This window comes from Lichenostomus cassidix, chromosome 20, assembly GCF_008360975.1.
Source record: "Lichenostomus cassidix isolate B80296 chromosome 20, HeHo_3.0, whole genome shotgun sequence".
Taxonomy (NCBI): Eukaryota; Metazoa; Chordata; class Aves; order Passeriformes; family Meliphagidae; genus Lichenostomus; species Lichenostomus cassidix.
Window position 1 is genome coordinate 7,122,866 of NC_139500.1, and position 24,924 is coordinate 7,147,789.

Consider the following 24,924-nt stretch of genomic DNA (forward strand, 5'->3'; position numbering starts at 1 on the left):
CCCCGGGATCCCACACTCAATCAAACAGGCACCGTGGTTGGAGATGGGGCTCTGAGTGTGGACAGGAAAAGGTCTCATTGCAGGGGAGCCCTGAAGATGCTCAGGGCAGGGACAGTGCTGCAGGGATGGCCTTAACCCCTCCAAAACATGGCCTTCCCACACACAGGCAGCCCAACTCCACCCAGGGCTGCCCTACCTGCCCTGGCCCCAGTGGGGGGAATGGGGCAGGGGCACCCCAGGGAGTCAATTTTGGGGGGCAGGGCTGGACCCCACCCTGCAGGATCTTAACTGGGGTCTTGGGAGGGCTCCATCCTACCCTGTGCCCCGGGAAGCCACTTCCCCCATTTGGTGACCCAGGGTGGGGTGCAGTGCAGGGCTGTCAGGAGGGCTGGGGCAGGTGGGGCAGAGGTGATCAGCGGGCAGCAGCGGCACAGGAAGGCCTTCGGCAGCGTGCCTCGCGCCAGGAGCCCATTTCCCCACAACAGGGGCCGTTATCAGCGGCAAATCCTCGGACTGGTCCCAGGGGGGATCTCCAGCCCTTCCCCTCCACCTACCCCACCGCTCTCCCGCTCCGGCCCACGTCAATGCCGCCGCGAAGGTGTCGGAACAATCGCCTGACAAAGAGCTATTTTTAGGGGCCGGGGCTTGGAGCGAGGATACGGCCCGGCCGCTGACAATGGGGGGAAGGGGGCCGGGCTTCCCCCGTGACCACTCGGCAGCAGAAGGACCTGTAAGATTTCCTCGATGACCCAGGGCCGTACAATACAAGGAAAGCGCAAGAGGGAGATACCCCCGCCAGGACGAGCTGCTCCTTTACCTAATGGGAGTGACCCGGGGTGAGGGGCTGCGAGGTTTGGGCCAGCGGCCTCCCCTGGGGGAGACTCCCACACCGGGAGGGAAGTGGGGTGAAGCCTGGCCCTGCTCAGCTTTCCATGAGGTCGGGATGGGCCAGGCTGGCTCCCTGCAGAAGGGCACGGGGAGATCTGCAGGGGGATCAAAGGGGTGCAGACATAGCTCAACACAACCCACTCCCCTCCAGGCTGGCTCTCAGCTCGAGCCAGAGCCTGGACTTGGTGGGAGGACAGTGACCCGCCCAGAGCTGCATGTTCCTGGCCAGCCCTGCTCCGAGGGTGCCATGAGCCCAAGCTACTGCTCAGGCTCAGGCTGAACCTGGATGCCTTTTCTCCCCTTTCGGGGTCTCCTCCAGCTCAGCCTGGCCAGATGGATCAATGGACCATCTGCTTCGGCCAATCCTTGGGGGAAAAAATGATGTCCCGGGCTGCACGGCTAGAAATTGGGCTAAAAAGGTGAAAAGCAGGGAGAGAAGGTCATGGGTCGCTGGATTAGGTCAGGGCTTGGCCTGGTTGCTGGCCCGGCTGCCGGCTCAGCAGAGGAATGAGCCCCGTCCACGAACTGCGCCAGAGCCCCCACAGCCCGGGCGGGACCCACGGCTCTGCAGCAGCCCCGGGATCGGGGAGGGCCGGGGCAGCGCCGGTAGAACGGCCGGGAAAGGGCTGATGGAAGGGCCAGAGAAGGGCTGGCGAACGGCCGGACAGGGTTGTGGAAGGGCCGATAGAAGAACCGTGGGAAAGACCGGGGGAAGAACCGGTACCGGAGCCGATGGAAGGGCCGGGGAAAGCGCCGGTACCGGGGCCGCTCCGCAGGCTGCAGTCGCCCCCTGGCGGCGGGCCTCCGGCACAGCCCCACAGAGAGGCTGGGCCCAAGCGGCCGCCGCTCACGGTCGGGCCTCCCGCCGGGGCCGCGGAGGCCGACACGGGACCCCGCCATCTCCCTGCGGCTCACGGGGACACACCTGGACACTCAGCGGGAGCAAACCCGCGTCCTCCCCACACCGCCGTTACCATCGTGGACTACAACACCCATAACCCCCCGCGACGTGCTCCACCCTTCCCTGCGCACGCCCCCGCGGCGCGTGGCGGGGCTCGCGCGGTTTCCGTTTCCGGCGCGCCTCGCTCTGGTCCCTGCGGCGGCGGCCGAGCCTTGTGCCTCCGCCATATTGTCTGTGTGCGGCGGCGGCGGCGGCGGCGGCGGCCGCGCCAGGTACCGGCGGCTCCGGCGCCCACGCGGGGCCCCGCGGCGGTGGCGGGCGGAGCGGGCGTCGGGGGGGAGGCGCCGCGGCGCCTCCTGAGCCCCTCCGCCCCCCCACCGCGGGCGCGGTGTGGGCCGGGGGGCCGCGGCCGCCCCTCAGGAGAGCGGGGCCGCGGCGGCGCTGAGGGGGAACGGGCAGAGCGGGCGGGCCCGGTGCGGCGGGAAGGGCAGCGCCCGCCGCCTGCTGCCCACGGAAGGGTCCGAGTCCCCGGGGGGAGTGGGCAGGGGGTGTGGAGGGGCCACCCCGCTGCCCCCAGCCCGGTGCGGGGCCGCCCTCGGCCGCGCAGGAAGGGCAGGGCCCCGCGGAACGGGAGCCGTCCCCTCCCCCAGCTCTCTCAGCTCCCACGTTCGGGGCGTGTAGGTGTTATTTACCTAAATTGCTCGGTCTTGCCTCTTCCCCGCCCTGCCCGGAGAAGCGGGGGGATGCGGAGAGGCATGGAAAGGCCTGTTTGTGCTCCCACCCCCGGCTACGCAGGGACTCCGTTCTGGGCCTTTCTGGGTGAAGGGGAAGGTCGTTCTCGCGACTTTCCACACCAGTCTCTGGAAGCAGTGGTCAGTCTTTCCCCTGCTGTTAATTTAGTTAATTGTGCCTTGGGACCGAGAGCTGTGTGGCTGTTGGTAAAATGTGGTTTGTAAGAGAGGGGTTAAATAAGATTATGGAACCCCGTGTGTGTCAGATCACTTTATTCTTTCTTACTAAGGGCTTTAGGTAAAACCAATAAAGTTTGGATTGTGAATACTCAGGGGAAGTGGAGGGGCAGGCACTGATCTATCATCTCTGGTGATCAGTTGCAGGACGTGGGGAAATGGCATGGAGCTGTGTGCAGGGTGGTCTAGGTTGGATATTAGGAAAAGATTTTTCACGCAGATGGTGGATGGAGACTGAAACAGGCTCCTCAGGGCAATGGTAACGGCCCCAAGCTTGACAGAGCTCAAGGAGCATGTGGACAATGTTCTCAGGTGCAGGGTGAGGTTGGGGTGTCCTGTGCGGGGCCAGGAGTTGGACTTGATGATCCTTGTGGGTCCTTTCTAACCCCTGAGAGGGGTCTGTGGTGGTCTGGGGTTTGTGTTGCTCAAGCTAACCCTGGGCTGGGGCCCTGGGGAGCTGCTCTTGCACTGACCCTTGGTGCCAGGCTTTGAAACTGGGCACATGCCTCTGGAGAGGGCTGTGCCATGTGCTCACCTGGCTCCTCATGGAACCCCAACGCTCAGTGCACTCTGCAGATGGGTTGGGAAGAGCCCCTGCCGCAGGGAACTGGGCACAGTGGCAGCTGTTCAGAGGAAAGCAAGTGGACACCCAGCGTTTCTGCTTGGGGCTGGGAGTGATTTCTTTGTTCTTTGAACAGGCTCTCTTTTCTGAAACAGAATTGCTCAGATCATTCAGACTCAGGGTTGGGGCTTGTGCCATCCTGCCAGCAGACCTGGGTGTTGAATGTGAATCCAGTGTGGATTCTGGGTGCATCGTTGGCTGGGGCAGAGGAATCGCTCATCCTGTGGTTGCCGGTTTTGATGTGATGTAGAAAAGGGTGAAGCTTCTGCTAAGAGAGGAGAGAGTGAGCTTGGGAAGGCTCAAGGCAGGATTTGGGGAAAGTGAAGCTTCATCAGTTCCTTAATTAGCCCTAAACCTAGGGTTAGGGTAATGTTTCAGTTCCTAGAGCACATCCTCTGTGGAGACGCACACTGTGTCTGTAACTGGAAGATGCAAACTGGAATTGGGATGTCCGATCAGGACAGGCAAGTGCTGTGCACTCAGGAAAAGATCTGCCTGTGCCTTGTGGCTGGAATCCCTGTTCTCTTTGGATGACTCCAGGCAGAAAAGGGCTTATTGTAAAGGTCCAGACCTTTCCCTGAGCATTAAGAATGTCTATCTTTGGTGGTAGGCAGTGATCCTTCCCTTTAATCTTGCCAGTGGGGAGAAATTTCCTTTATTTCATCTTTCTCTGGTGTTTTATGGCAATACCTGGTAATATAATTTCTGTTGTTAGTGAAATCTGCTGTCTTCTTGATCTCAGTTTGTGAGGTGTTAGAGTTGGGTGTACATGTCCTGCACTCAGACCAAAGAGCTTGGCCAGTCAGCTGCTGCCCACGGGGAGTTGAAACAGGGTTGAAGAAAGGAACATGATCTTGGCTTTAGCTGCAGCAAAGAAGCAAAAAAACTCATGCAGCTGAAGATCTGGGTGAGGGAATGAGGCACAGAGCATGGATAAATGTGGTGAGAGGTAGAGATGTTGGAGGACAAAGCAGAGACATCCAATTGGGAGGTTCAGAACAGGTTTTCTGGGTTTGGCAGGGCTCTTGGGTTCATAGATTGAGGGAGAGCGAGGCTTGTTGGATGTTGGGAATATTGCTCTTTGGAAAAGTGGTTAGTGAAATTGCCAGTAGGTTCTAGCAAATGTGGAGGAAATGGGATCATGGAATGTTGCATGGCATTGAGGTTGTTCAGGTCTGTGCAGGGGCAGTTAATGGTACTTGTTTGCTTGAAAAAAAGCTGGTGAGATGTGAGAACAAAGATGCAAACCTGGGATTAAGGATTGTTGGGAAAAGACTTGATAAAATACAATTTTAGGTGAGACATGGAAAGACTTTAGTGTTTGATATTTGGGGAATTTTCAAGTAATGGAGATCAGGTTCATCAGCATGGAATGAGTTGGAAGTAGGAATTTCGGGGCATATAGGGTGCTGAAGGGTGATTATGGATTCATAGAGTTGTAGAGAAAGAAATCTTTTGCTCTAATAAAGGGACATGTACCCAACTTTTCCCAATTTTATTAAATGGTGGATGTCCTTATACTTCCACTTCAATTCTTCTCCATTTTCTTCTTACAGAGCTAATTTTCTCTTTTTGTCTTTCCTCATGTCCTCTAAGGAATAAGGGAAAGGAAGACAGGAGAAGCAAATGGGTGACATTGTGGTGGTGTGATTAATTTAGTGTCACATTTCTGAAGAGGCAGGGATTTATTTCTGGGTTACCAGACCTGTCACCTCCACCATTCCTCCATTATGGAATTGCTTACATTAAGATAGCTGTTTTAGAAACTCCATGGATGAGATTGATGCCATCTTAGATCTTATTGTCCCATAAGGATCTTGAGAGAAAAAAAAACCAACAAGATTTTAAGATCAGGAAGGACTACCTTGACTCAGTCTGGCTACAAACATTTGTTGCAAGACAGCTCTTGGATAATTTTTCTAAGCTTGGATATCTCCTTCCAGGGGCTTCCAAGAGCTGACTTCCCTGGAATTTGCAGAATGTAATTGGAGAAAGGGAGTTCTCCTTTGAACCTGAAAAAACTGCTTGGAGGAGGAGGCTGCAGCTTTTTGAGCTGGTGTTAGTTCTGTTGCTGAAAGTAGAGTGTTTTTCCAAGCTGGTTTTTGGCCCTTTTTGCCATCAAGGTGCCAAACTTACATATTGGTAGGAAAGATGGAGGAGAAGTGAGATTGTTGATGTGGGGACTGGATCAGTGGTTCATGGGTATTTTCTGTTCAGGAGTCAACAGTAGAGAAGCAGCTACATGATCCTGGCACAAGTCTCACCTGCTCCTGTGTTCACACTGTTCTGGACAAATGATTTTATTATCCGTTTCATGCTGCTGCTTTGGGAGGCTGAAGAGCAGAAGGGAGGCTTGGAGTTCTTTGTGGACTTGGTACCACCACAGACTCACATTTGGAAGGTTACAACTTCAATAATTTTAATTTTCCACTGAGTTTATTTCTGAGATTTAGGTTATGTCCTCCTTACTGAGTTCTATTTTTTAGTGAATATTACCATTTACAGGGAGGTGGTTTCTAAAGCAGACTGTCCAGCTCCTCTCCATGTAATGGCTGCATCATATTATGGCAATTTATTTCATGTGAATGGTGAATAGAATATGTGCTAGATGGAAAACAATTTTGAGTCAAGGCAGGAGTTTGGCTCAGGTTTCCTATTGGACAGTCTTGAGTGTTAACAGCAGACCTAGAAAATTGATGTTACTCACTCTCTTTTTGCAGAGAAGTAGGCTCTGCCCTTGCACCTTCTGGAACAACCAAAGGCTAAATTAGTCCTCTTTTAATTAAGCCAAGTGCAGGGAGAATCCAATGTGCTAACACAGAATTACATGCCAGAACTTGCTTTCCCTGAGTGGGAAAGGTCTTGCCCTGGTGGGAAAGAAGTGGCCTCAAATCCTCCTGTGTCCGGGGAGCCAAAAAGGTGCCTCTCCCTGTTGTTACCAAAGCCTTTGGAGAAGGCATTTTCTCAGAGCATATTTGCACATGTGCGTGTGAGTTGTCAGAAAGTATTTTTAGTGTTCACAAAATGGATGAGCGTGGACGCGCACAACAAATTAATTTCCAGTCTAGAAAAGCAAGAGCTCCTGCAGTGTTCTTTCTCTTACAGTCTTTGTAACAGGTTTCTCTATCTGTTAGCGGTGTGCTGTTGAATTCCAGCCTTTTTTTCCACACTTGGTTTTACTCCAGAAGGAAAAACAGGGCTTTTTGCTCACTCTCCAGCATCCAGATTAATTTCAACTGAGTTTGCAAAATAAGTTACAAGTTTTGACACAGTGGCTTTACTGGGGGCTTGCAAGGTGTTAAGGAGAGTGCTGATTGCTGGAGTTTAATAGCTGGGTTTTTCCATTTGATTCTTGGAATGGTGGTAGCTAGTTTCATCTTGTGTTAATAATGATGAATTTTTTGAGAATTATGTCAGAACTTCACTTGCTGGCAGGGGTTTGCATCGGGTGTCTCTTGCTGAGCCTGCTGGATGCTGGCTGAGTGATTGGAGATGGCTTGTGATGCATTGCTTGTTCCATGGAACAGCTGATCACAGGGATTTCCTGAAGAAATAGTTACATGCAGTGTCCTCTGGTTTATCCTTTGGCTCTGATAACTGTTCCTGCTTCTAGGAATTGCATGATCAGATCAATTAAAACTCTGTAACAGATCACTGGTACCAGTCAGTTGTCTGAGTTGTGCCTAGATCTCTCTCTGTGCATGAACCATAGGAGTCAAATCAGCTGAACGATTGGCCTGGCAGTACTCTGTGCCTATTAATTAATGAGGAAAACAACTGTGTCACTTAGCAGCAATTAGGGAGGTAGAACATTCCAGAGGATGCTGCCAGTGGAACCTGATGTCAGCTGTGAAGAGCCTGTAGTGGTTCTGAAACAATCCCCTTTGTGAGCCTCCAGGAAGAGTTCCCTGGTGTTGCTGGGATCTCAAAAACTATAGTTTTGGTAACTGGAATACTGTCCAAATCTCCAGCAGTAGAAGGTTTAGTTTTGTTAGTGCTCTTGGAAGAAAAAAAACTGCTTCCTGTTAAAGTCTTGCTTTGGCTTTAGGGCAGACCTAAAGGGATAATACTCCAAAAAAAATCCCCTCGCCTTTCCTGCATTCCTTGCTCAGCCTGAACTGTCGGTTTGAGGAAGAGGTTCAAGCAGAAGAGTTTTGCTATTGGTTTTTGTTTGGTGTGTGTGTGTACAGACACGTTAGCTTGGCAATGCCTGGTTATACTGCAGCCATCTTTATCGGCTTGTGTCAGGACTGGCAGTGAGGATATCTGCTGGGTTTATGGGAGGCTGGGAGCAGTGGCAGGAGAAGCTGCCAGCATGGGAAAAGGGGCAGAGCCTGTGCTCGGCTGCTGGGGCTTGGGTGTCTTGCTGGTGTTGCTGCCCCCTGTGGCTGCACAGCCTCATCCAAGGTCAGCTTCGGGGTCTTTGTGTTTTGGGGTCTTTCTCTTTGCTCCATGTGCCGTTGACTAACTTAGCTCCGAAAAGATGATTTTTGATGATTTTGGGAAGTTTTCTGTTCTTACAGAATGTCTTAGGAGATGGAATGAGCAGCATTCCCTGCTGCTGGAGGTAATCCTGGTGGTCTGCCGCAGGTCCACATCCTGTTCCAACACTGATGGTTGGCAAAGGACAGGTGTCCAACCAGCCTTACATACTGGAGACCCAAAGAGGGTTCATGTGAGCTCTGCTAAAATTCAGCAGTTACAGATCTGAACAAAAAGAAAGAGAAAGCGTAACAGACCTTCTGCCAGGAGAAGAGTGTGTGGCACCACAGCCACTGCCAGGGCATCCTGGAGGGTGACAGACGTGTTAGATGCTGCTTTCTGAGTTGGGAAAGTGGGACAGTGATGTTTTCCCCAAGACTGTGCAGAGTATCATAAAACATGGAGTTACAGTAAAACCATTCCATGGTGGTTCTTGTGGCTTCCATATGGATTGTGATCTTCATTGCAGGGGATGACTTTTTCCTTGGCAGGAACCGTGAGGAATTCAGGGAGGAATCAGTGGAGCTGATGAAGGAAGAGTCAATCTAAATTTAGGATGTTTCTAGTGCAGAATTACTCCAAGATGTTTCTTCCAGTATAACTAAACCTGTCAACTGCTTTCCCCACAGACTGGCCATGTCTTGTTTTGAATTAATCACAACAGTTCATGTTTCTTTCTTAAGGGAATGTTGAGGTCATTACGTATCATGATTTGTTATTTCTCCACAGTCAGACACAACCAGCTATTTAAAAGAAATCTGGAAGACAGTTTTCTTGGAAAATGCAGTTAAAGCAGACTGTGCTGTTCAAAACAATACCCAGAGAAAAGTTTGATTTCAAACCTAAGCTGGGGTTTTTTTGTAACTCCAGTTGTAAAATCTGCTTTTCTATTGATGTTGACCCTTTAGTAGGTAAATGATCTTCAGGAAAGGATGTAAAATGTCAGTTTTGTTAATCCAGGCTTGTTTCTATTTTAGCTGTAAAATCATAGAAAAATATAGGTTGCAAGGGACTTCTGGAGGTCATTTGTTCCCTACTTGTATTGCTGCAGTTTCAGCATCAGGAGAACACACAAATCAGGTTTCTTTTGTGAGATGGAGCATATTTTTCTACAAAGTTGTTGACTATTATTGCTTTTAAAGGTAAGCTGGGTGTTGATTGATACTGACTTCCATCAGGCTGTACTGTAATATTCAGGCATGTCTTGATTTTTTAATTTCAGTGGTGTCTCTCCATTATTAGATACTTTCCAAAACTGTGAAGGAGCAAGTGCTCTTCCCTGGGAGGATTACAGGACTATGTGGGTTATGTGAGGGAAATAATCATCAATTTTATCTGATAATTGTAATTCTTGCTCACCCTAACAAATCACATTTTACACTCATGATTTTAGAGGCTGGATTTAAGCCTTCTGATATGAAAGGTAACATCTCACTTGCAGCTGTAGATAAAAGAAAAGGAATAACCTTTTGATTCCAGACTCCACACTGTAATTCTGCTCTTCTCCACTGACAGAGCTTTTCTTCTCTCACAACAAACCTGCTGCTGTCTCAGCCTGTTTACAGTCTTAGGCTGGCACAATCGCCACTGTAATGAGCTTACGTGGGGAAAGTAGAAGTGAGAGGAAAGTCTCTAGACCTGTTTGGCCGATCTGTCCACCTCGCTTTCTACTCGAGAGGAAGGTGAGCTTGTCTGGGACAGTCTGTCTGGAATTCATAAAGCAACAGAAATGTTTTATTGGCTCTTTGAGTTCAGCTTGCTGCAGTTCAGGGCCTGTCTTATTCTTTTGGGACTGCTGTGGGCTCGCTGAAGCCAAGTTCTGGTGGATCAATGGGAATAACCAGGTTTATGTGGTGTTGAACGAGGATTGCTGGGTTCAGTCCACTCTGTGAATGAGCTTGGATCCTCCTGGCAGCATACTGCTCCCACTGAGGGCAAGGCATGTTGTTAGCAGCTTCCACAGGGCAGCCAGTGTCAAGCGGTGCTTGTGTTCTTAGGTACATTATTTATACTCCATACCTTATCCACAAAGGTCATCACTTGGATAGCACTAGCGAGTTCTTTGGGACACCAGTCTTCTGGGAAGCTCTTGGCTTTCAGCTCACTGGGAGCCTGTAGAAGTGCTGCATCATACTGATGCAACTTTGTAGGTTTAAAGTTCTGAGTGAGTAACTGCTTGAGAGAGGTTCCGTGCCAAAAACATTTCCATTTAAAAGGAGAAAAAAAACATTCCAGTATCTCAGTTATTCTTGACTTAAAAAAAAAAAACCACATTGTACTAAAGGCGAAGTAGATGTGTTTCTCAGAAACTGATCTTCATGGATTTCTTAGCTGTGTTTTGTTGCTACTTGCTGTAAGTGCATGCATCTGGAAGGACAGAGGGTGTAGGAAATTCCTGTGCTAATTGGAGTAGGTACTGGAAGTAGGGATACTTCACAAAATATTAAATTCTCTTTGGGGGCATGGTTGTTCTTAGAGTGCATTCTAAGGATGATAGCATCTCTTTTTAAAAATGAGGCAGTTTGTAACTGGTTTACATTAAAATGTTTTTAAAATCAGATTCAAAGTGAACATTCAGAGGCTTTTTACCCTTTTATTGAACTTTAGGCACAAAATGTCTAAGCTTGCCAAGCTGTTCAGACAACAGGCTACTGTTAAAAGAATTTGAATGTTTAAGAACTGATCTTTTTTAATTAGTAGGCCTTCCAATTAAAAAATTCCTATATAGTGGCAGCGCAATTGTTCTTGTCTCTGGGCTGGGGCTTTGGGCACTGCTGTGGAGTCTCTGTTAGCAGGACAGGAGCTGTGTTTGGCTCTGTTCTTGTGCAAGATGAACAGGGTCCTGTGGGTTCCTCTTGATAAGGCTGCTGTGTAAGAAATCAGCTAATTATCAGTTTGTTCATACTGCAACAGCATTTTTGAGGACAGGCCTATGTGGGAAAAGCCAGCAGTGGAACTTTGGCATGGTGCTCCTTTGCTGTAGCTGCTATGTGGACCCCCGTGTTGGGTGGTATGTGTCCAAGGGGTGTCACCACAGGTGCTGAATGAGAAACCATGTTCTGTGTCCTTGCACAGGCAAGCCTTGGCAGTGAACAGTATGTCAGACTGTAGATGGGTGCTTTGTCTTCCTCTGTGACCTCCAGTATGTTGCTCATGGTTGCTTCCTGGTTAAACGCTTTTCTACCAGAGAAATTAAAATTTTAATATTGTCTTTGAGATGCTCAAGGCTGCACTGGACCCTGATCTCACCCCATTTCCTTTGATTACATGATGTTTAGCAGACTCTCCCAATATAAATTATTCTATGATTCTTTAATGCTGGAATTAATAAATGACAACATTCTGTTTGTATTCTGCAGAAATAGAACTCACCTTTTATAACAAGCTCAGGGCACTTCTCTGGGTGCAATTGCTGCTCATAGTGTAGATTTTCCTGCCTTAAAAGTGCAAGCTCAACTGACGTTTGCATGTCAACACCTGTCCCCATTATCTGTCCTTATTTGTGTCATTCCCTTCTGCCAAAGAGCTTGGATACACTGCAAAATAATCCTCCTCCAGGGGCAGTGAAAGCAAAATCTATACAAGTTCCTTGGCAGTTTTGAGCAGAGTGAGTGAGCAGCTTTCAGGCAGGGTAAGTTTGTGTGTCTGTAACTGTTTGCTTTAAAATTAAGTTATCTGTGCAGACTCTCTCCCCTTCCTGTGTAAGGAACAGTAGACAATAATACCTACCCTCGTAAATAGACATTGTGTGCCATTCTTAGAAGCTACAGTTGATGATTTCCTGAAAAAGCCCTTCTGTGAGCAGCCTGTTACAATGTGCTGCTTGAGCTAGGCTAGAGCTACGTGACAAAAAATAGCCACTGTGAAATTTGATCTATCTTTAGATAATGTGATTGATTTTTCTTTTTCTCTCTTTTTTTGGTGCTGAAACTGATCTTGCTAAGCTGGGTGAGGGGAGCAGTCACATGTGCTTTATTGATACTGGGTTGTGCTTAAAAATCAAAATTGCTAAGTCATCTGAGACCTTTATAGGTTCAGTTAATTCCTTCACAAGGAGCATTGGGCAGAGGAAATGGGCCAGTGCATATCCTGCCAGAAGCACATGGAACGAAGAGAAACAAAAACACAATGATTGAACTTCAAAATCTAATAAATTTCAGTGTACTAAACTGTTCTAGTAAACTTGCATGCTCTGGTAATGCCTGGGGACATCTAATTTCTAAGTGTCTGAGTCATGCCACATAAATGCTTTGAGGTCTTAGATGATTGCTGCCTCATCTTCTGAAATTGTATTTTCTGAGAGGACTAGCATTTTGTCCAGGAATAGGCTTTCTGTATTTTCAGGAATACTCCATATTCTTCCATTAGCTGGACACATGGCTGTAGTGCCCCATCCTTCTTTTATTAATCTAAGGCCTCAGTCACCCTTGCATTGTGGACTTTGGGATCGTGCTGTATTCAGCCTTGAAACTGGATTACTGCAACCCTGTCTGGCTGAAGGTGCCACCAGCACCACTTGTGTGTCAGTAGGTCAGAAAGTAACCTAGTGCTCAGCTCTGTCCCACCTAAGGAGGCTTTGTCCACGACACAGAGTCCTTGCATGCACTTCGGCTTCTGGATGCAGGACCAGCTGCCAGTTAGGTTGTGTGACACAGTGAAGGACATCAGAACTGTGTCCCCTAAGGTCCACCGTAATCTTCACAGCCAGTGGTCCTTGCTGGATCCTCACAGCAGCTGAAGTGTTGCAGACCTCAAATAAACAACAGGGCTCTGCCCATAGAGGAGGATTTTGCTTCTAGAGTTTTCTTCTGGTGTGACATGTCGTAATAGCTTAAGCTAACTGCTCTGAGCAGATTTCTAGGTCTTTCTCATTAGTGTGTGATTAATGGGGCTATTACTTCCTCCTGCAGTCCAGCAGTTGCCCGTTTTCTGTGAAGGAGTAAGATTGGCATAGCAAAAAAATACATTACTTTAGGTAGTAGTGTTGCCCACTGTTAGAGCACATACACAGGGCTGTATGGCCCTGCCATGTGCTAAATACCAGACAATACTCCTCCATGCTCCAGTACAGCTCCCTTCCTTGTAAATTATTTTGAAAGCTGACAAGGGGATTCTTGTATTTAAACACATGCAAAGGTGTTAATTTTGCCATGTGAAAGATTTAAGAGGTGCAAAGGCACATTTATTTTAAGTAAGATAATATTGATACAGAACTCTAGTGAGTTACTGCTGTCTTAAATATTCAGATACAGATGATCAGATATTCAGATATATATGATAAAAATAAAGAGTATTTGTCTCTGACATACAGTAACTTTGTTTGGAGTGATTTTGACTACTCTTAATACTGATAAGACTTAGCAGAAGCTTCACAAAAATTGCATTGTAATGGGGAAGGATTGGAGGTACTTACCAAACTCTCTAGGCAAGCAGAGTGCAAAGGAACATCTTCAGACTCTTGCAGCAGTGCATTTCTTTCATGTTTGAATAAAGCATCATAATCCAGCACAGATGCTGCTGTCTTTTGGACAGTCAGATTTAATGTCTTGACTGTAGGAAGTTGTGACTAAAGCTAGTTCCCATCTGAGCAGAATTGATTTGGTTACATGGGATGGCACAAGACTTGTGGTGGGGGTAAGATTGTGGCCCGTGGGTGTTGCTTTCACTCTGGAGTCAAAAGGAGGGAATCTGTCTGCAGATACAGAGCACATGGCATTTCTTTCCTTTTGGAAAGTTACTTCTGCAACCAGCAGTTGGAAACAAGGTGCTGAAAGTTGCAAGGTCGGGGGGTTGGTTTGCTTGGGGCAGTCCTGTGTGAGGGAGAGCAGACAAATGGCTTTCAAACTCTGACAAGTGATCCCAGGCCTGTGGCTGGGCAGGCCCCAGCCTCTCCTTTGCAGCAGCTTTTAATGATTAACTTAAATACTTTTGAAGTACCTTGAGAATTTAACCTCTGGTTTATATTCTGTCTGCAGGTGGAGGAATCTGAGGCCTTTTTCCTCTGTCAGCATTGCAGACCAGGTCGCCTCTGATTTCACATCTCACTTCCGCCTGCCAAGCTGTCTGATATGTCGGGACCCGTGCCGAGCAGGGCCAGAGTTTACACGGATGTGAATACACACAGACCCCGGGAGTACTGGGACTATGAGTCGCATGTTGTTGAGTGGGGGTAAGTCTCTGGGCTGCTTCTGGATGTCCCTGCACTGGGATCAATCTCTGCAGATCCGGTGTAGTGGTACTTTGGGAGTTTAGGCATCTGTGCTGCATGAGGCTTTTTCGTGCTTCTTCGCAGATGTCAAGTGAAAAGATCACAACTCTTTTTCAGAAAAGTGGTTTTTTATCAACCTTTTAAGTCCCTACTTGTGGAGGAACATTTATAACAGCTTCCTTAAAAGTTTGAAGAATCTTTGCCAGGTAGTCAGGAAACATCCCTTTCAAAGGGAAGAAAATATTTTTCTGAAACAATCCAAACAGTCCTGAGTACAGGGCTGAAAAGAATTTCAGACTGCTGTTGCTGTTGACTTGGATGAGTGAAGAGACTCCACAGACTTAAATAGGTACATACTATTTAGTGACTTGTTGCTCAGCTCTCTGCGAGTGCCTGGAAAAGACATGGCTGCTTCTCTTTGAAGGAAGGAGGTCTAAATTGAGCTCATGACTAAAGTGTCCCAGAATCAGACAGCAGTGGTGGCAGCTTCATAGCTCTGCGTTCCTGCTGGGATATGGAGGGCCCAGACAGAGTTCTGCCCTCAGCTGTGCAGTTCCCAGTTTCTGGAATGTACACAGCCGTCTGAGCATAAGTGCTGCTTTGTGCCTAGACTGTTTTTAAACAGGCTTGCCCTTAGATTTTTGCTCTTACTGGCTTTGTTGAATTTTACCAGCATTATACAAGGAAAAATGGAGCTTCCAAATAGAGAAGGCATAGTTAGAGTTTGCTAATGCTGAAATACATAGTCGGGCTCTCAATCCATAGTTCTGGATTGAATCTGTTTTGGCCAAATAGAAGCTCCCTGTTTATCTCCTAATTATTAAATCATCCCATTCAGGAGAGGTAAGGCACTAGTTGATCCCCTTTGTCTGGGAAATGAGGCAGTGATTGAGTGTTAAGGAGCACTTTGTAAGTTGTGATGGAAATGACTGAGCCCTTTGGAACTCTAACCTTTTCTCTCCACAGAAATCAAGATGATTACCAGCTAGTTCGAAAATTAGGCCGAGGCAAATACAGTGAAGTATTTGAAGCCATCAACATTACAAATAACGAAAAAGTAGTTGTTAAAATTCTCAAGGTGAGCTGGGGATTGGGCAAAAGATAAAATCTGTCTCGAGGTGATCAGGAGGCCAGAAAGGGCTGATTGATGTTTTAAAACTGAAATCCTTAAAGCCTGGCTTTGGAGTGTCACTCAGTGAAACAGGCCATCGTTTTGAGCCTCCTGATAAAAGCCCTGCACTTGGTTATTAAGTCAGATCTCTGCCTGTAAGGAATTAGGCACTGTCTTAAAGAAGCTCTGATGTGCAACACCTTTTTACTTGGAGCTAAGCAACACTTCAACAGCTGACTACAAAATTCTCAGCTTCTCTAAGTGCCAGCGTCCTGGCAGGCTGTCATGGGCATGGCCTTCATTTAATGACCCTCAGCCCATGGACTTCTCATAGTTAAACATTTGCCACATGCCAGTTAAGAAGTCTTGGAGTATCAGAGAATCACAGAACTATTCAGGTTGGGAAAGCACTCTTAAGTTCATCAAGTGTAGTCAATACCCCACGTGTTACAACTGCATCTTTTAAATCCATTCAAGAATGATGTCTTCACCACTGGAGCAGCCTGTTCCAGGGCTTGACAACCCTTCTTGTGATGAAATTTTTTCCTGATACCCAACCTATACGTCCCCTGGCATGACTTGAGGACATTTCCTCTTGTCCTATCAGATCATGTTCAGAGAGCTTTTTAAAAAAATGCCATCTTCTTGCCTCTCCTTCACATGGAATTACTGTCTCTAGCTGTCAGGGTTGTATGGTTGAAAGAAGACAGCAGATATTTGAGCCCTTAATGGTGTGATGCATACTCAGGTTAAACTGCAAAGGCTCATATATTTTGCTGATCTGCAGTCATCTGGGTGTTGTCATCTGGGTGTTGAGCTGTTAGCCTCACTTTACTGCCGTGCTTTATCTTACACTTTGGGTTTTTATTCCTCAGCCTGTTAAAAAGAAGAAAATCAAGCGTGAAATCAAGATCTTAGAGAACTTGCGAGGCGGTCCCAATATAATCACCCTTGCAGATATAGTAAAAGATCCTGTGGTGAGTATGGGAGGAACTCGAAGGGTACACTAGGGTTATGGGTGAAGTTGCTCTGTTTGATTTCAGCTCTGACCTGGCTTTTATGTTTTACCCTGCTCTTAAATCCTGCTTTTGAATTGACTAATCAGATCAGCTCTTAATCTGATAAACTTCTTTTAGAGGGCCCTTCCCCCACAGGTCCCTCCAGCCCCTCACTCTGTGAGGAAGAGATACCAGTGAGCTGAGACAAGTTAATTCGCTGTGCAAACAGTGCTGCCGGGGGCTGTGGGCTTTGGCTGTGCTCTCTCTGTCTGAGTGGAATCATAACTACATCCAAGGCAGAGGGGTTTTTTGCAGTTTTAGAAGGAATAAATATTTAATTCATTATCCTAAGTGGAAATGTATGTCAACGTGGATGAATGTTTTTCTTTCTGTTCCAGTCTCGAACACCTGCTTTGGTTTTTGAACATGTAAACAACACAGACTTTAAGGTACAGTGTGGGCTGTGACTTCTCTTTTCTTTATGTTTGTGAGCCACTCGTACTGTTTTGCTGGGGAAAGGCAAGTACATAGGTCAGGCAGATTATTGAATCATTTCCTTCCAGCATAGGAAATGCCTTTAAAGGTAAATACAGTTGGGATGGAAGTTTGTATTTGTTCGTCAGTACCATTTTGCCACCAAAGTTACAAGATGAGACTCCAGATTCCAAGTGGTAACAAATGAATCTGTTATCTTGTGGCCCATCAGTGCCTGTTTTTTGAGGCATTTTGCTTTTATGTGTACAACTATTTGTTGAAACCACTTTAAATGTAGACAGCTGTTTCTATGACCTTTCATACTGAAAGGGAATAGGGATTTAAATGTTTCTTTGTTCCCCTTCCTACTGACTTGCCTTAGGAGAAGAAAGGCTGTGTAATGCCATACATCGTGCTGGTGGTGGGTGGGTACAGCCAGAGGGAGATAGTGACAGGAACCAGGATGTGCTGTCTGAGCAGAGCTGGAAGTAAGCTATGCATGGGATTTGTAAAGAGAGAGAGGAACAGACTGATCAGAGTTGGGTGTGGGATCAGAGTAAGTTGGGAAACTTGGACTGTTGCTTCAGATAGGTTTGGACAATGATAGCAGTCCAGAGCAGGGCTGGGAGTTTTGGATTGGCATGGATGTGATGGGTTTTTTGTATGTTGAACACTGACAGGATGTGTTTGTGTCCCACAGCAATTATACCAGACATTAACAGATTATGATATTCGATTCTACATGTATGAGATTTTGAAGGTAAGTTGGTGTTTTCCTGTTTTGTTGGTTTGTTTCTAGTATTTGCTCTCAGCTAATCCTGTAGAGGTGGTTCTCGTGTCACTGATGGTAGTGACATCGTATCACTAAGGAAAGGAAAGAGCCTATGGAAGAATTGGGCAGGAAAAGGTCAAGTCAGTATCGATTTTTCAGCCCTGTTTCTGTAACAAATTATAGTCCTTTATTTGTTTTCTTTTGTGGCTAATAAAGCCTTTTGGTGCATTTAGATAGCTTAAAATCCTAAATCAGGAGTACGTGTAGCCTCTGAAAACAGAATATTGTGATCTCTTTCTGGCTGGATTTGTGTTCTAATGTAATGTGAGTGAAATGGCTTTGTCCATTCTTCTGAACCAAGTAATTTCTCCTTAGGAGTGTGGAGAAGGGGGGGCATATGTGATCATTAGTGCCTGGTAACTATGCTCTTTAGGGACTCTGAAATTCCAGTTTTTATGAGGAAGCACACAAATATTATGAGACATTTGTGTTGGTGGGACCTCCCTTTGAGAGGGGATTCTAGGGACTCTAGAAGCATGTTCTGTGATCAGTGAGTCTAGTCCAGGATCTAACATTGGACAGTCTTGTCATCCATTTAGACTTGATATATGTGAGAATAGTGCTTAATGTGGTTGAACCTGAGAGGTTCTTGTGACTGCAGCATCTGTTTTTCTTTCACCTGCAGGCTCTAGATTACTGCCATAGCATGGGAATCATGCACAGAGATGTCAAACCTCACAACGTCATGATTGACCATGAGCACAGAAAGGTAGTGTGGGGTGGCCAGGGGTCAGGGAGGGGTCTTGCTTTTCTCTTGGCAAACTGGGATACCTTTTGGGTATTCCTGTGTAGTGGTACTAGTAGACCTCCTTGAGGAAGACTCTGCTTTTGTGGTGTGGAGAAATGTGAAATGAGATTGTTATATGCTGCTTTTTGAGGCTTTAATGGGTCACATGTAACCCATGGGCAGGGTTGTAAGGAGATGTATTATATTTAGACTGGTTGGTGATACGGGTTTGGGGACAATATGTAACCAGATACTCTGATCAAATTAATTGAATATGGAAGACTTGTAAATTAACTTCAAACTAAACTCACCGGTGTCATTCAGCCAGTGGAAAGCTGGAACATCCCTTGAGCCTTTTTTCTTTTTTTTCTACCATTTCTAGCTTAGACTAATAGACTGGGGTTTGGCTGAATTCTATCACCCCGGCCAAGAGTACAATGTCAGAGTGGCTTCCAGATATTTCAAAGGACCTGAACTTCTTGTAGATTATCAGGTAAGAATTACCAGGACTTCTTACTGACTTTTATATGGAAAGTCAGTGCCATTTCAAGGTAATAAACACAAAATTCAGATGTCTAGAGAGTTAAAGCTAAAGACAGTTTGTTCCAAAATTTATGGCAGAAAGCAGTGGCTATAAAGCCACTGAATGAAAGAAACTAATGAGTAGTCTCAGGACCTGAGGAAGAGCTGCAGAACTATCATCATGGATCTTGGAATACAAATGTTGAATATTTTTTTAGCAAGGCTGTGTTTGCAGTAAGGTACAGGAATGAAATAAAGCCCCTGTAGGAACAACGAGTACTTCATGAACTTCTAAATTAAGCTATAAAAGCATCCCCATATCTGATGGCAGTTTGCATTATGGAAATCACAGTGTTCCTGGTGACTTTCAGACCATGCTGGTTCTGGAAAAAGGCACATCCCTTACCTGCCCATGGCTCCTGGGGAGTTCACACGTTTTGTTGCTTGTTGCACTGCTTCCTTTCTCAACACACGTTTCTCAGTGGTTTATAACATTGGGAGTCTGCAGTGAAAATAGAAGAAAGCTCTGGTCTTTAATATCCTGGCAGAGAGGGATGGAACGAGGATACCTGCTGTCCTGCTAATTGCTGTATCCCAGTTTGAGTAACTGGAACAATGAGCTGAACAATGATTTAGGGATGAAGATAGTTCAGTTTGTTTCTAGCATAACATGGCTGTGTTCATGTCACTGGAGGGAGGGGGTGGACCCTGTTAGTTTTGGAAGTCTATTCTGCTTAATTCATTAGAAATTGAATTGTCCTTCTGGTTTTGTACAGATGTATGATTACAGTCTGGATATGTGGAGCTTGGGTTGCATGTTGGCTAGTATGATATTCCGAAAGGAGCCATTTTTCCATGGCCATGACAACTATGATCAGGTGAGAGCTGGTCATGTACAATGTCTGTTCTCTTAGCACCATGAAGGTTTCCTGCTTAGGCTTCTATCAAGTCATCCAGAGAATTTTTAAGCCTTTCTCTAATGGCTTCTTTGCTCAGTTTGAAGCCACATTTCTTTTCCCAAGTGTGCAAGATTATGTAACCAATTAAACAGAAATGGATTTATAGAGCTTTGTACTTAGGAGCTCCTCAGTAGGTGTCTGGAAAAAGCTGTAGCAACAGTTATATTAAGGCTGGTGTGTTCTGGTACATAGTTTGACTATTCCTGAGGTTATGTTATGTTATGTGAAAAGCCCCTGTCACTATTCACTCTTCCCCCGTTCTGTATAGTAATTGTGAATTTGCTACAGGTGTATATAGATTGTGAAATTCTTGATGTGTTGCCTTTAGGCCAACATTTTTATATTTAAACCTTTATCACATGCTCAGCATGTGACTGCCATGCAAATATTCTGGAACAGGGACCTTCTATTCTCAAACCTTCATTCTGGAGCTCTCTGGGGTAGTGCTTCACCTTTCACATGCAAAATCCAGAATTTCTGCTTTTTTGACCAGTTATTCTTGCCTTCCCCTCTGCTGGATTTGAGTATTTTCTTTCCACTAAGGGAGTTAATGTTGCAGGGCCTCAGGGTTTAGAGATTTTTGGGTCTGTGGCTCCCTCTTGTCTGCCTTGGGGTACTGAGCTCTTGCTGTGAGTGGAGGCATGTTCCTGATGTCTGGGACTGTGTGTGGCTGGGGCAGCCAGAGCCACAGGATGACCCTGTGGCTTCTAATTTACACTGCTGAGACCACATTCAAGCTCCCAAGGGATTGTGCTGCTATATCTTTATGCAGGCTCTGGTATTATCATACCTTCACAGCAGTGACTTGTTTTTGTGTTTGTTCCCAGCTGGTGAGGATAGCCAAGGTGCTGGGGACAGAAGATCTGTATGACTACATTGACAAATACAACATTGAACTGGATCCACGTTTCAATGACATCTTGGGCAGGTGAGCCAAAGCCTGGAGTCTTTTTGGTAGACCCAGACAGCTACAGCTTTGTCAACAGATCTTGAAATGAACAAAAACTTGTGGGAAAAATCAGAGCCAGAATTCTGGAAAACTGTCACTTTGTGCTTTCAGTCCCTTTTGCCAGTGCTTCCTGTAGTCCTTTATATGGAAATGGGCCTGAGGAAAGGTTTTTAAATGTCATCCAAGCAATAAAGGAACTACTGGAGCAGAAAGCATGAAGGGCAAATGCACTCTTCAGTCTGGGGAAAAAAAAACAAAATGGTGTTTCTCAGCATTACAGTGCAGAAAGTCAGGTGCTGCTTAAGATGGCATTTATATGTTTTTTTTCCCCCTCACAGAGTTATTTTGTGTGATCCTAAAACTAAAGGAGCTAATTTTGGGGCCATAAGAGCAGAACCAGGAATTTTAGGCCTGTAATCCATTCTGAACATTAGTCCTGCTGCTGTAGGGGTCATGGCAGGGCTGTGCAGTGACTGTGGTGGCCAAGGTGGCTATGCTGGGGCTGTGACAGCTGTGCCACCACGTGGAGACATGGTGACACTGCTTCATGTTCTGGAATGTCTCAGCCCCGCAGCTGCTGTACAGAGCAGCGGCCTCCCTCTGGGCTGGACATCTGTCACAGTTCTTGCTCCTTAAAAAAGTGAGTTTTGGCATTGCTGTCCCCTGCCTGACCTGATTTGGGTCTCTTTTCCTGCAGACACTCCCGTAAGCGATGGGAGCGCTTTGTCCACAGTGAGAACCAACATCTGGTGAGTCCAGAAGCTCTGGATTTCTTAGACAAGCTGTTGCGATATGATCACCAGTCACGACTCACAGCAAGAGAAGCCATGGAACACCCCTACTTCTGTAAGTATCAGCTGCTGTCCTCAGAGTTCTGCCTCTGGGAAGTCTCTGTTCCCAGGAGTTGTGTAGATGGAAACAAGAGAATGGCAGCAATGATAAGCCTGGTTTCTACAAATAATTGCACTGAATCAGCAGATGATACCAAGGAAAGTCACCTAAATGATGTGATTTGGGGTGGGCATGGATTCTTGTGTTTGGATAAACAGGGAGTTCTGGTTTGTTGATAAACAGACCTTTTACCTTCTTTTGTTGCTAAATTGCTTAGCTGCTGATATATGCAGATCTTGGTTTTGCAAGCAAAAATGTAACTTTCACTAGTAAATGTTTTTAAATGATTGCTGGTTTTCACAGATACTGATATTTAGGGGTTTGAAGCAGCTGCAAAATGCATAGTGTCAATATTTGCTCAGGTGGTTTGTTCGGTTTTTTGGGGGTTTTTTTTGCTTCTGCTGCTGCTGCTGAAGGGTTCCCTTTAATTAACTGTTGATCTGTGCTACACCTGTTGGAAATATCCCAGGGAAATGTTTTGCAATTATGAGCATTAGCGAAGCCAAAAGCTTGGAATGTGAGAACTGGACAAACAGTTGATTAACTTGTGTCCGCAAAGAGATACAGGTTGTGCTGAGCTCAGCATGAGGAAAGGCAAAGTTTGGAATTCCTTTGTCTGGCACAGAAGGCCTGGGAGGCAGGAAAGGGTTGTCCCCGTTCAGGTGAGAGAGTTATTTACATGCAGCTGAAAATAAAAAGTTAGTGAGTAAGCTGGGATAATGGAAGACAACAAGTTCCGGTGACACTCCTGGCAGCTCACAGGCTGCTGTGAGATGTGTATAGAGACATGACACATGACTGTAATTAGTGATAATCTTTCAGCTTGTTACACCCATATTCTGGGTTTGGCTTTCTGCAATTACACAGTTGCTTAGCACAGAAAGATCGACTTTGCTGTAATATCCTTGAGCTTTTCCTGTCAGTCAGTCATGCTGAACTGCAAATCACGTCATTTAGCTGACTTTCCTCAATATCATATGACCTTGGTGCATTCTTGAGTGCTTTCCACTGGAGCTGGTGGAAATGTCTGTGTTTCACTAGTTGATGGTTGATGTTATGTGACACCAGCAGAGTGCCAGGACTGGCTGAACACACAGGCCACAGGCAGTCTGTGTGCCTCAGCATCTCTCTGGCAACAGCACTTACAGGTAGTGTGCTCTTCCTAGATCCCATTGTGAAAGACCAGGCTCGGATGGGCCCATCCAACTTGCCAGGTGGCAGCACTCCTGTCAGCAGTGCGAGCATGATGTCAGGTCAGTTCTACCAACTATTCTTGGTGCTTGGTGTGCTAAAGCATTTGTACATGTAGGGTGGGTGGGAGGATCCAGGAGGGAGAATTGAGCAGGTGGGACGTTGGGTCATCTCCCAGGATGGTGGACAAGGGCAAGGAGTGCTGTGAAGTGGGTGGGAGAGCCTGATAAAATAAGGCCTTGGGCAGCCTGACCTGTTTTTCTGGTCTTACTTTAACAAATGCTTTGCAGTTGATTTTCTAGCAGCAGTTTGAAGGACTGTCCACTGGCATAGGTTGCTCAGAGAAGCTGTGGCTGCCCGATCCCTGGAATTGTTAAAGGCCCAGCTTGGATGGGGCTTGGTGCAACCTGGTCTAGTGGAAGGTGTCCCTACCCATGGCAGGGTGGTTGGAACAAGAGGAGTTTTAAGGTCCTTTCCAACCCAAACCATTCTGTGATCCTGCCACATCTCTGCCCATCAGTGACACTCGAATGTGTGCAAATCTGTGCCCTTCCCAGAGCTGCAGAGAACAGTGACAGATCTCTGATCTCAGCTTATTTTGGCAGCTCTGAAAACATAACTGACGTGCAAAGCTACCACTTGACTTCAGAAGCTGAGCTGTCCTGGATAGCAGTGCTGTTTTCACTCTAATTCCAGTTTACCTGTCTCTCTTCCAGGGATTTCTTCAGTGCCAACACCTTCACCCCTTGGACCTCTAGCAGGCTCACCCGTCATCTCTGCCACCACCACCCTGGGGATGCCGGTTCCAGCTGCTGCAGGCGCCCAGCAGTAGTGATGGGCTCTGTCTCCTGCTGCCTGAGCTGAGTCAGGTGGGGAAGAGGTTTCCCCCTCCACCTCTCCTCAGGACGCAGCTCATGCCTGGCAGGGGAAGGGAGGGGATGAACGCTTTGGAGACACCGTGTCTGAACTGTTGCTTGTGGATTTATAGTAGTTCAGTCATTATATACAAAATTATTATAGGCTGATTTTTCTTTTTTTACTTGAACTTTTCGTAACTCAGGGGATTCCCTGAAAATACCTACAGATGGAATACTTCTTGGACAGTTTTTCTTTCACCCCCCCCCAAAAAAAAATCAAACAAAAAAACCCCAACTCTCCATGTAATAACAAAGATTAATCAACAACATTTTCAAGCTCTTGCATCCTGCTGGAAATCTCTTCATGTTCCCACCATTATTCCTCCACGAGCCTACACCTTGGGGGATTGTGCTGTTCTCCAGGGACTACCAAACCAAGTCTTCGTGAGGCAGGGGAGGGGATTCTTAAAGTACCACACTTGAACCCCATGTCCTGCATATGTCCCAGCCAGGGTACACTGAGGAGACAATTCCAGTAGGGAGAGGTGGGATAAGCTTAAAAGGAATAAGTGCAGATAGTGTCCAAAACCCTAATTGGATTGGATAATGTCTCCTTAGGAGTCAACCAGAATGCCAACTCACCCCTTGCATGTAATTTTAGTCTTAAAAATGAAGTTACTGATCCAATGGGAGTCCTTGCCACCTCGTGAGACAGGTGCTCCTGTAGAGTAAGCCCTGCTCTGATCAGCCCCTTTCTCACAGAGGGTTCTTCCAGCCGTTGCTTGGCTTGGATCCCTGGAATTAGTTTGTTATTGGGTATATTGTTTTTAAATTGTTTCTATAGGTTTTGAGCTGGTGGCTACTTAAAGCTGGAAAAATCAGACTGCGCCAAGTCCGATCCCACATCTTCACCCACCATCCCCTCCCTCACGTGCCATGTGGTGAGAATACCAGTTACCTCACAGTCTTGTAAATATGCACTGAGAGGAAGGAGCGAGGAGACGTTAACTTAAACTGAAATGGTAGATCAGTAATTGTGGACAAATATTATCATTGACAACGGAAAAGCACCCTTGTTACAGCCCTGCTATCCCTTGCTGTGTATATATACTTTGTCCTTCATATGTGAAAGATCCAGTGTTGGAATTCTTTGGTGTAAATAAACATTTGGTTTTATTTATCGAGGTTAGATTTAAGTTCCCTGTGTAGAGGCCTCCCTGGGGTGGTCATACACTGACACAGGAGTGGTGACAGCCACATGTGCCCTGGGCAGGCCATGTCCCTGTCACACCCGTGGGGAGCAGTGCAGAGAAGCCTTACACAGATGTCACAAGCCAAAGTATT

The 24,924-nt window shown here is 46.6% G+C and overlaps 1 protein-coding gene across 1 annotated transcript; it reads left to right on the forward strand.

Annotated features, from left to right (window-relative positions):
* The first annotated feature begins 1,908 nt into the window (after nt 1-1,908).
* On the forward strand, nt 1,909-24,764 carry CSNK2A1 (casein kinase 2 alpha 1). The gene is made up of 13 exons (XM_085079518.1): nt 1,909-2,061; nt 13,837-14,030; nt 15,036-15,147; nt 16,056-16,157; nt 16,577-16,627; nt 17,353-17,412; nt 18,110-18,193; nt 18,594-18,704; nt 19,510-19,611; nt 20,520-20,620; nt 21,339-21,487; nt 22,699-22,785; nt 23,440-24,764. Exons 2-13 carry the CDS (start codon nt 13,930-13,932, stop codon nt 23,553-23,555), a joined length of 1,176 nt encoding a protein of 391 aa, XP_084935644.1. The 5' UTR covers nt 1,909-2,061; nt 13,837-13,929; the 3' UTR covers nt 23,556-24,764.
* Nucleotides 24,765-24,924: the final 160 nt, after the last annotated feature.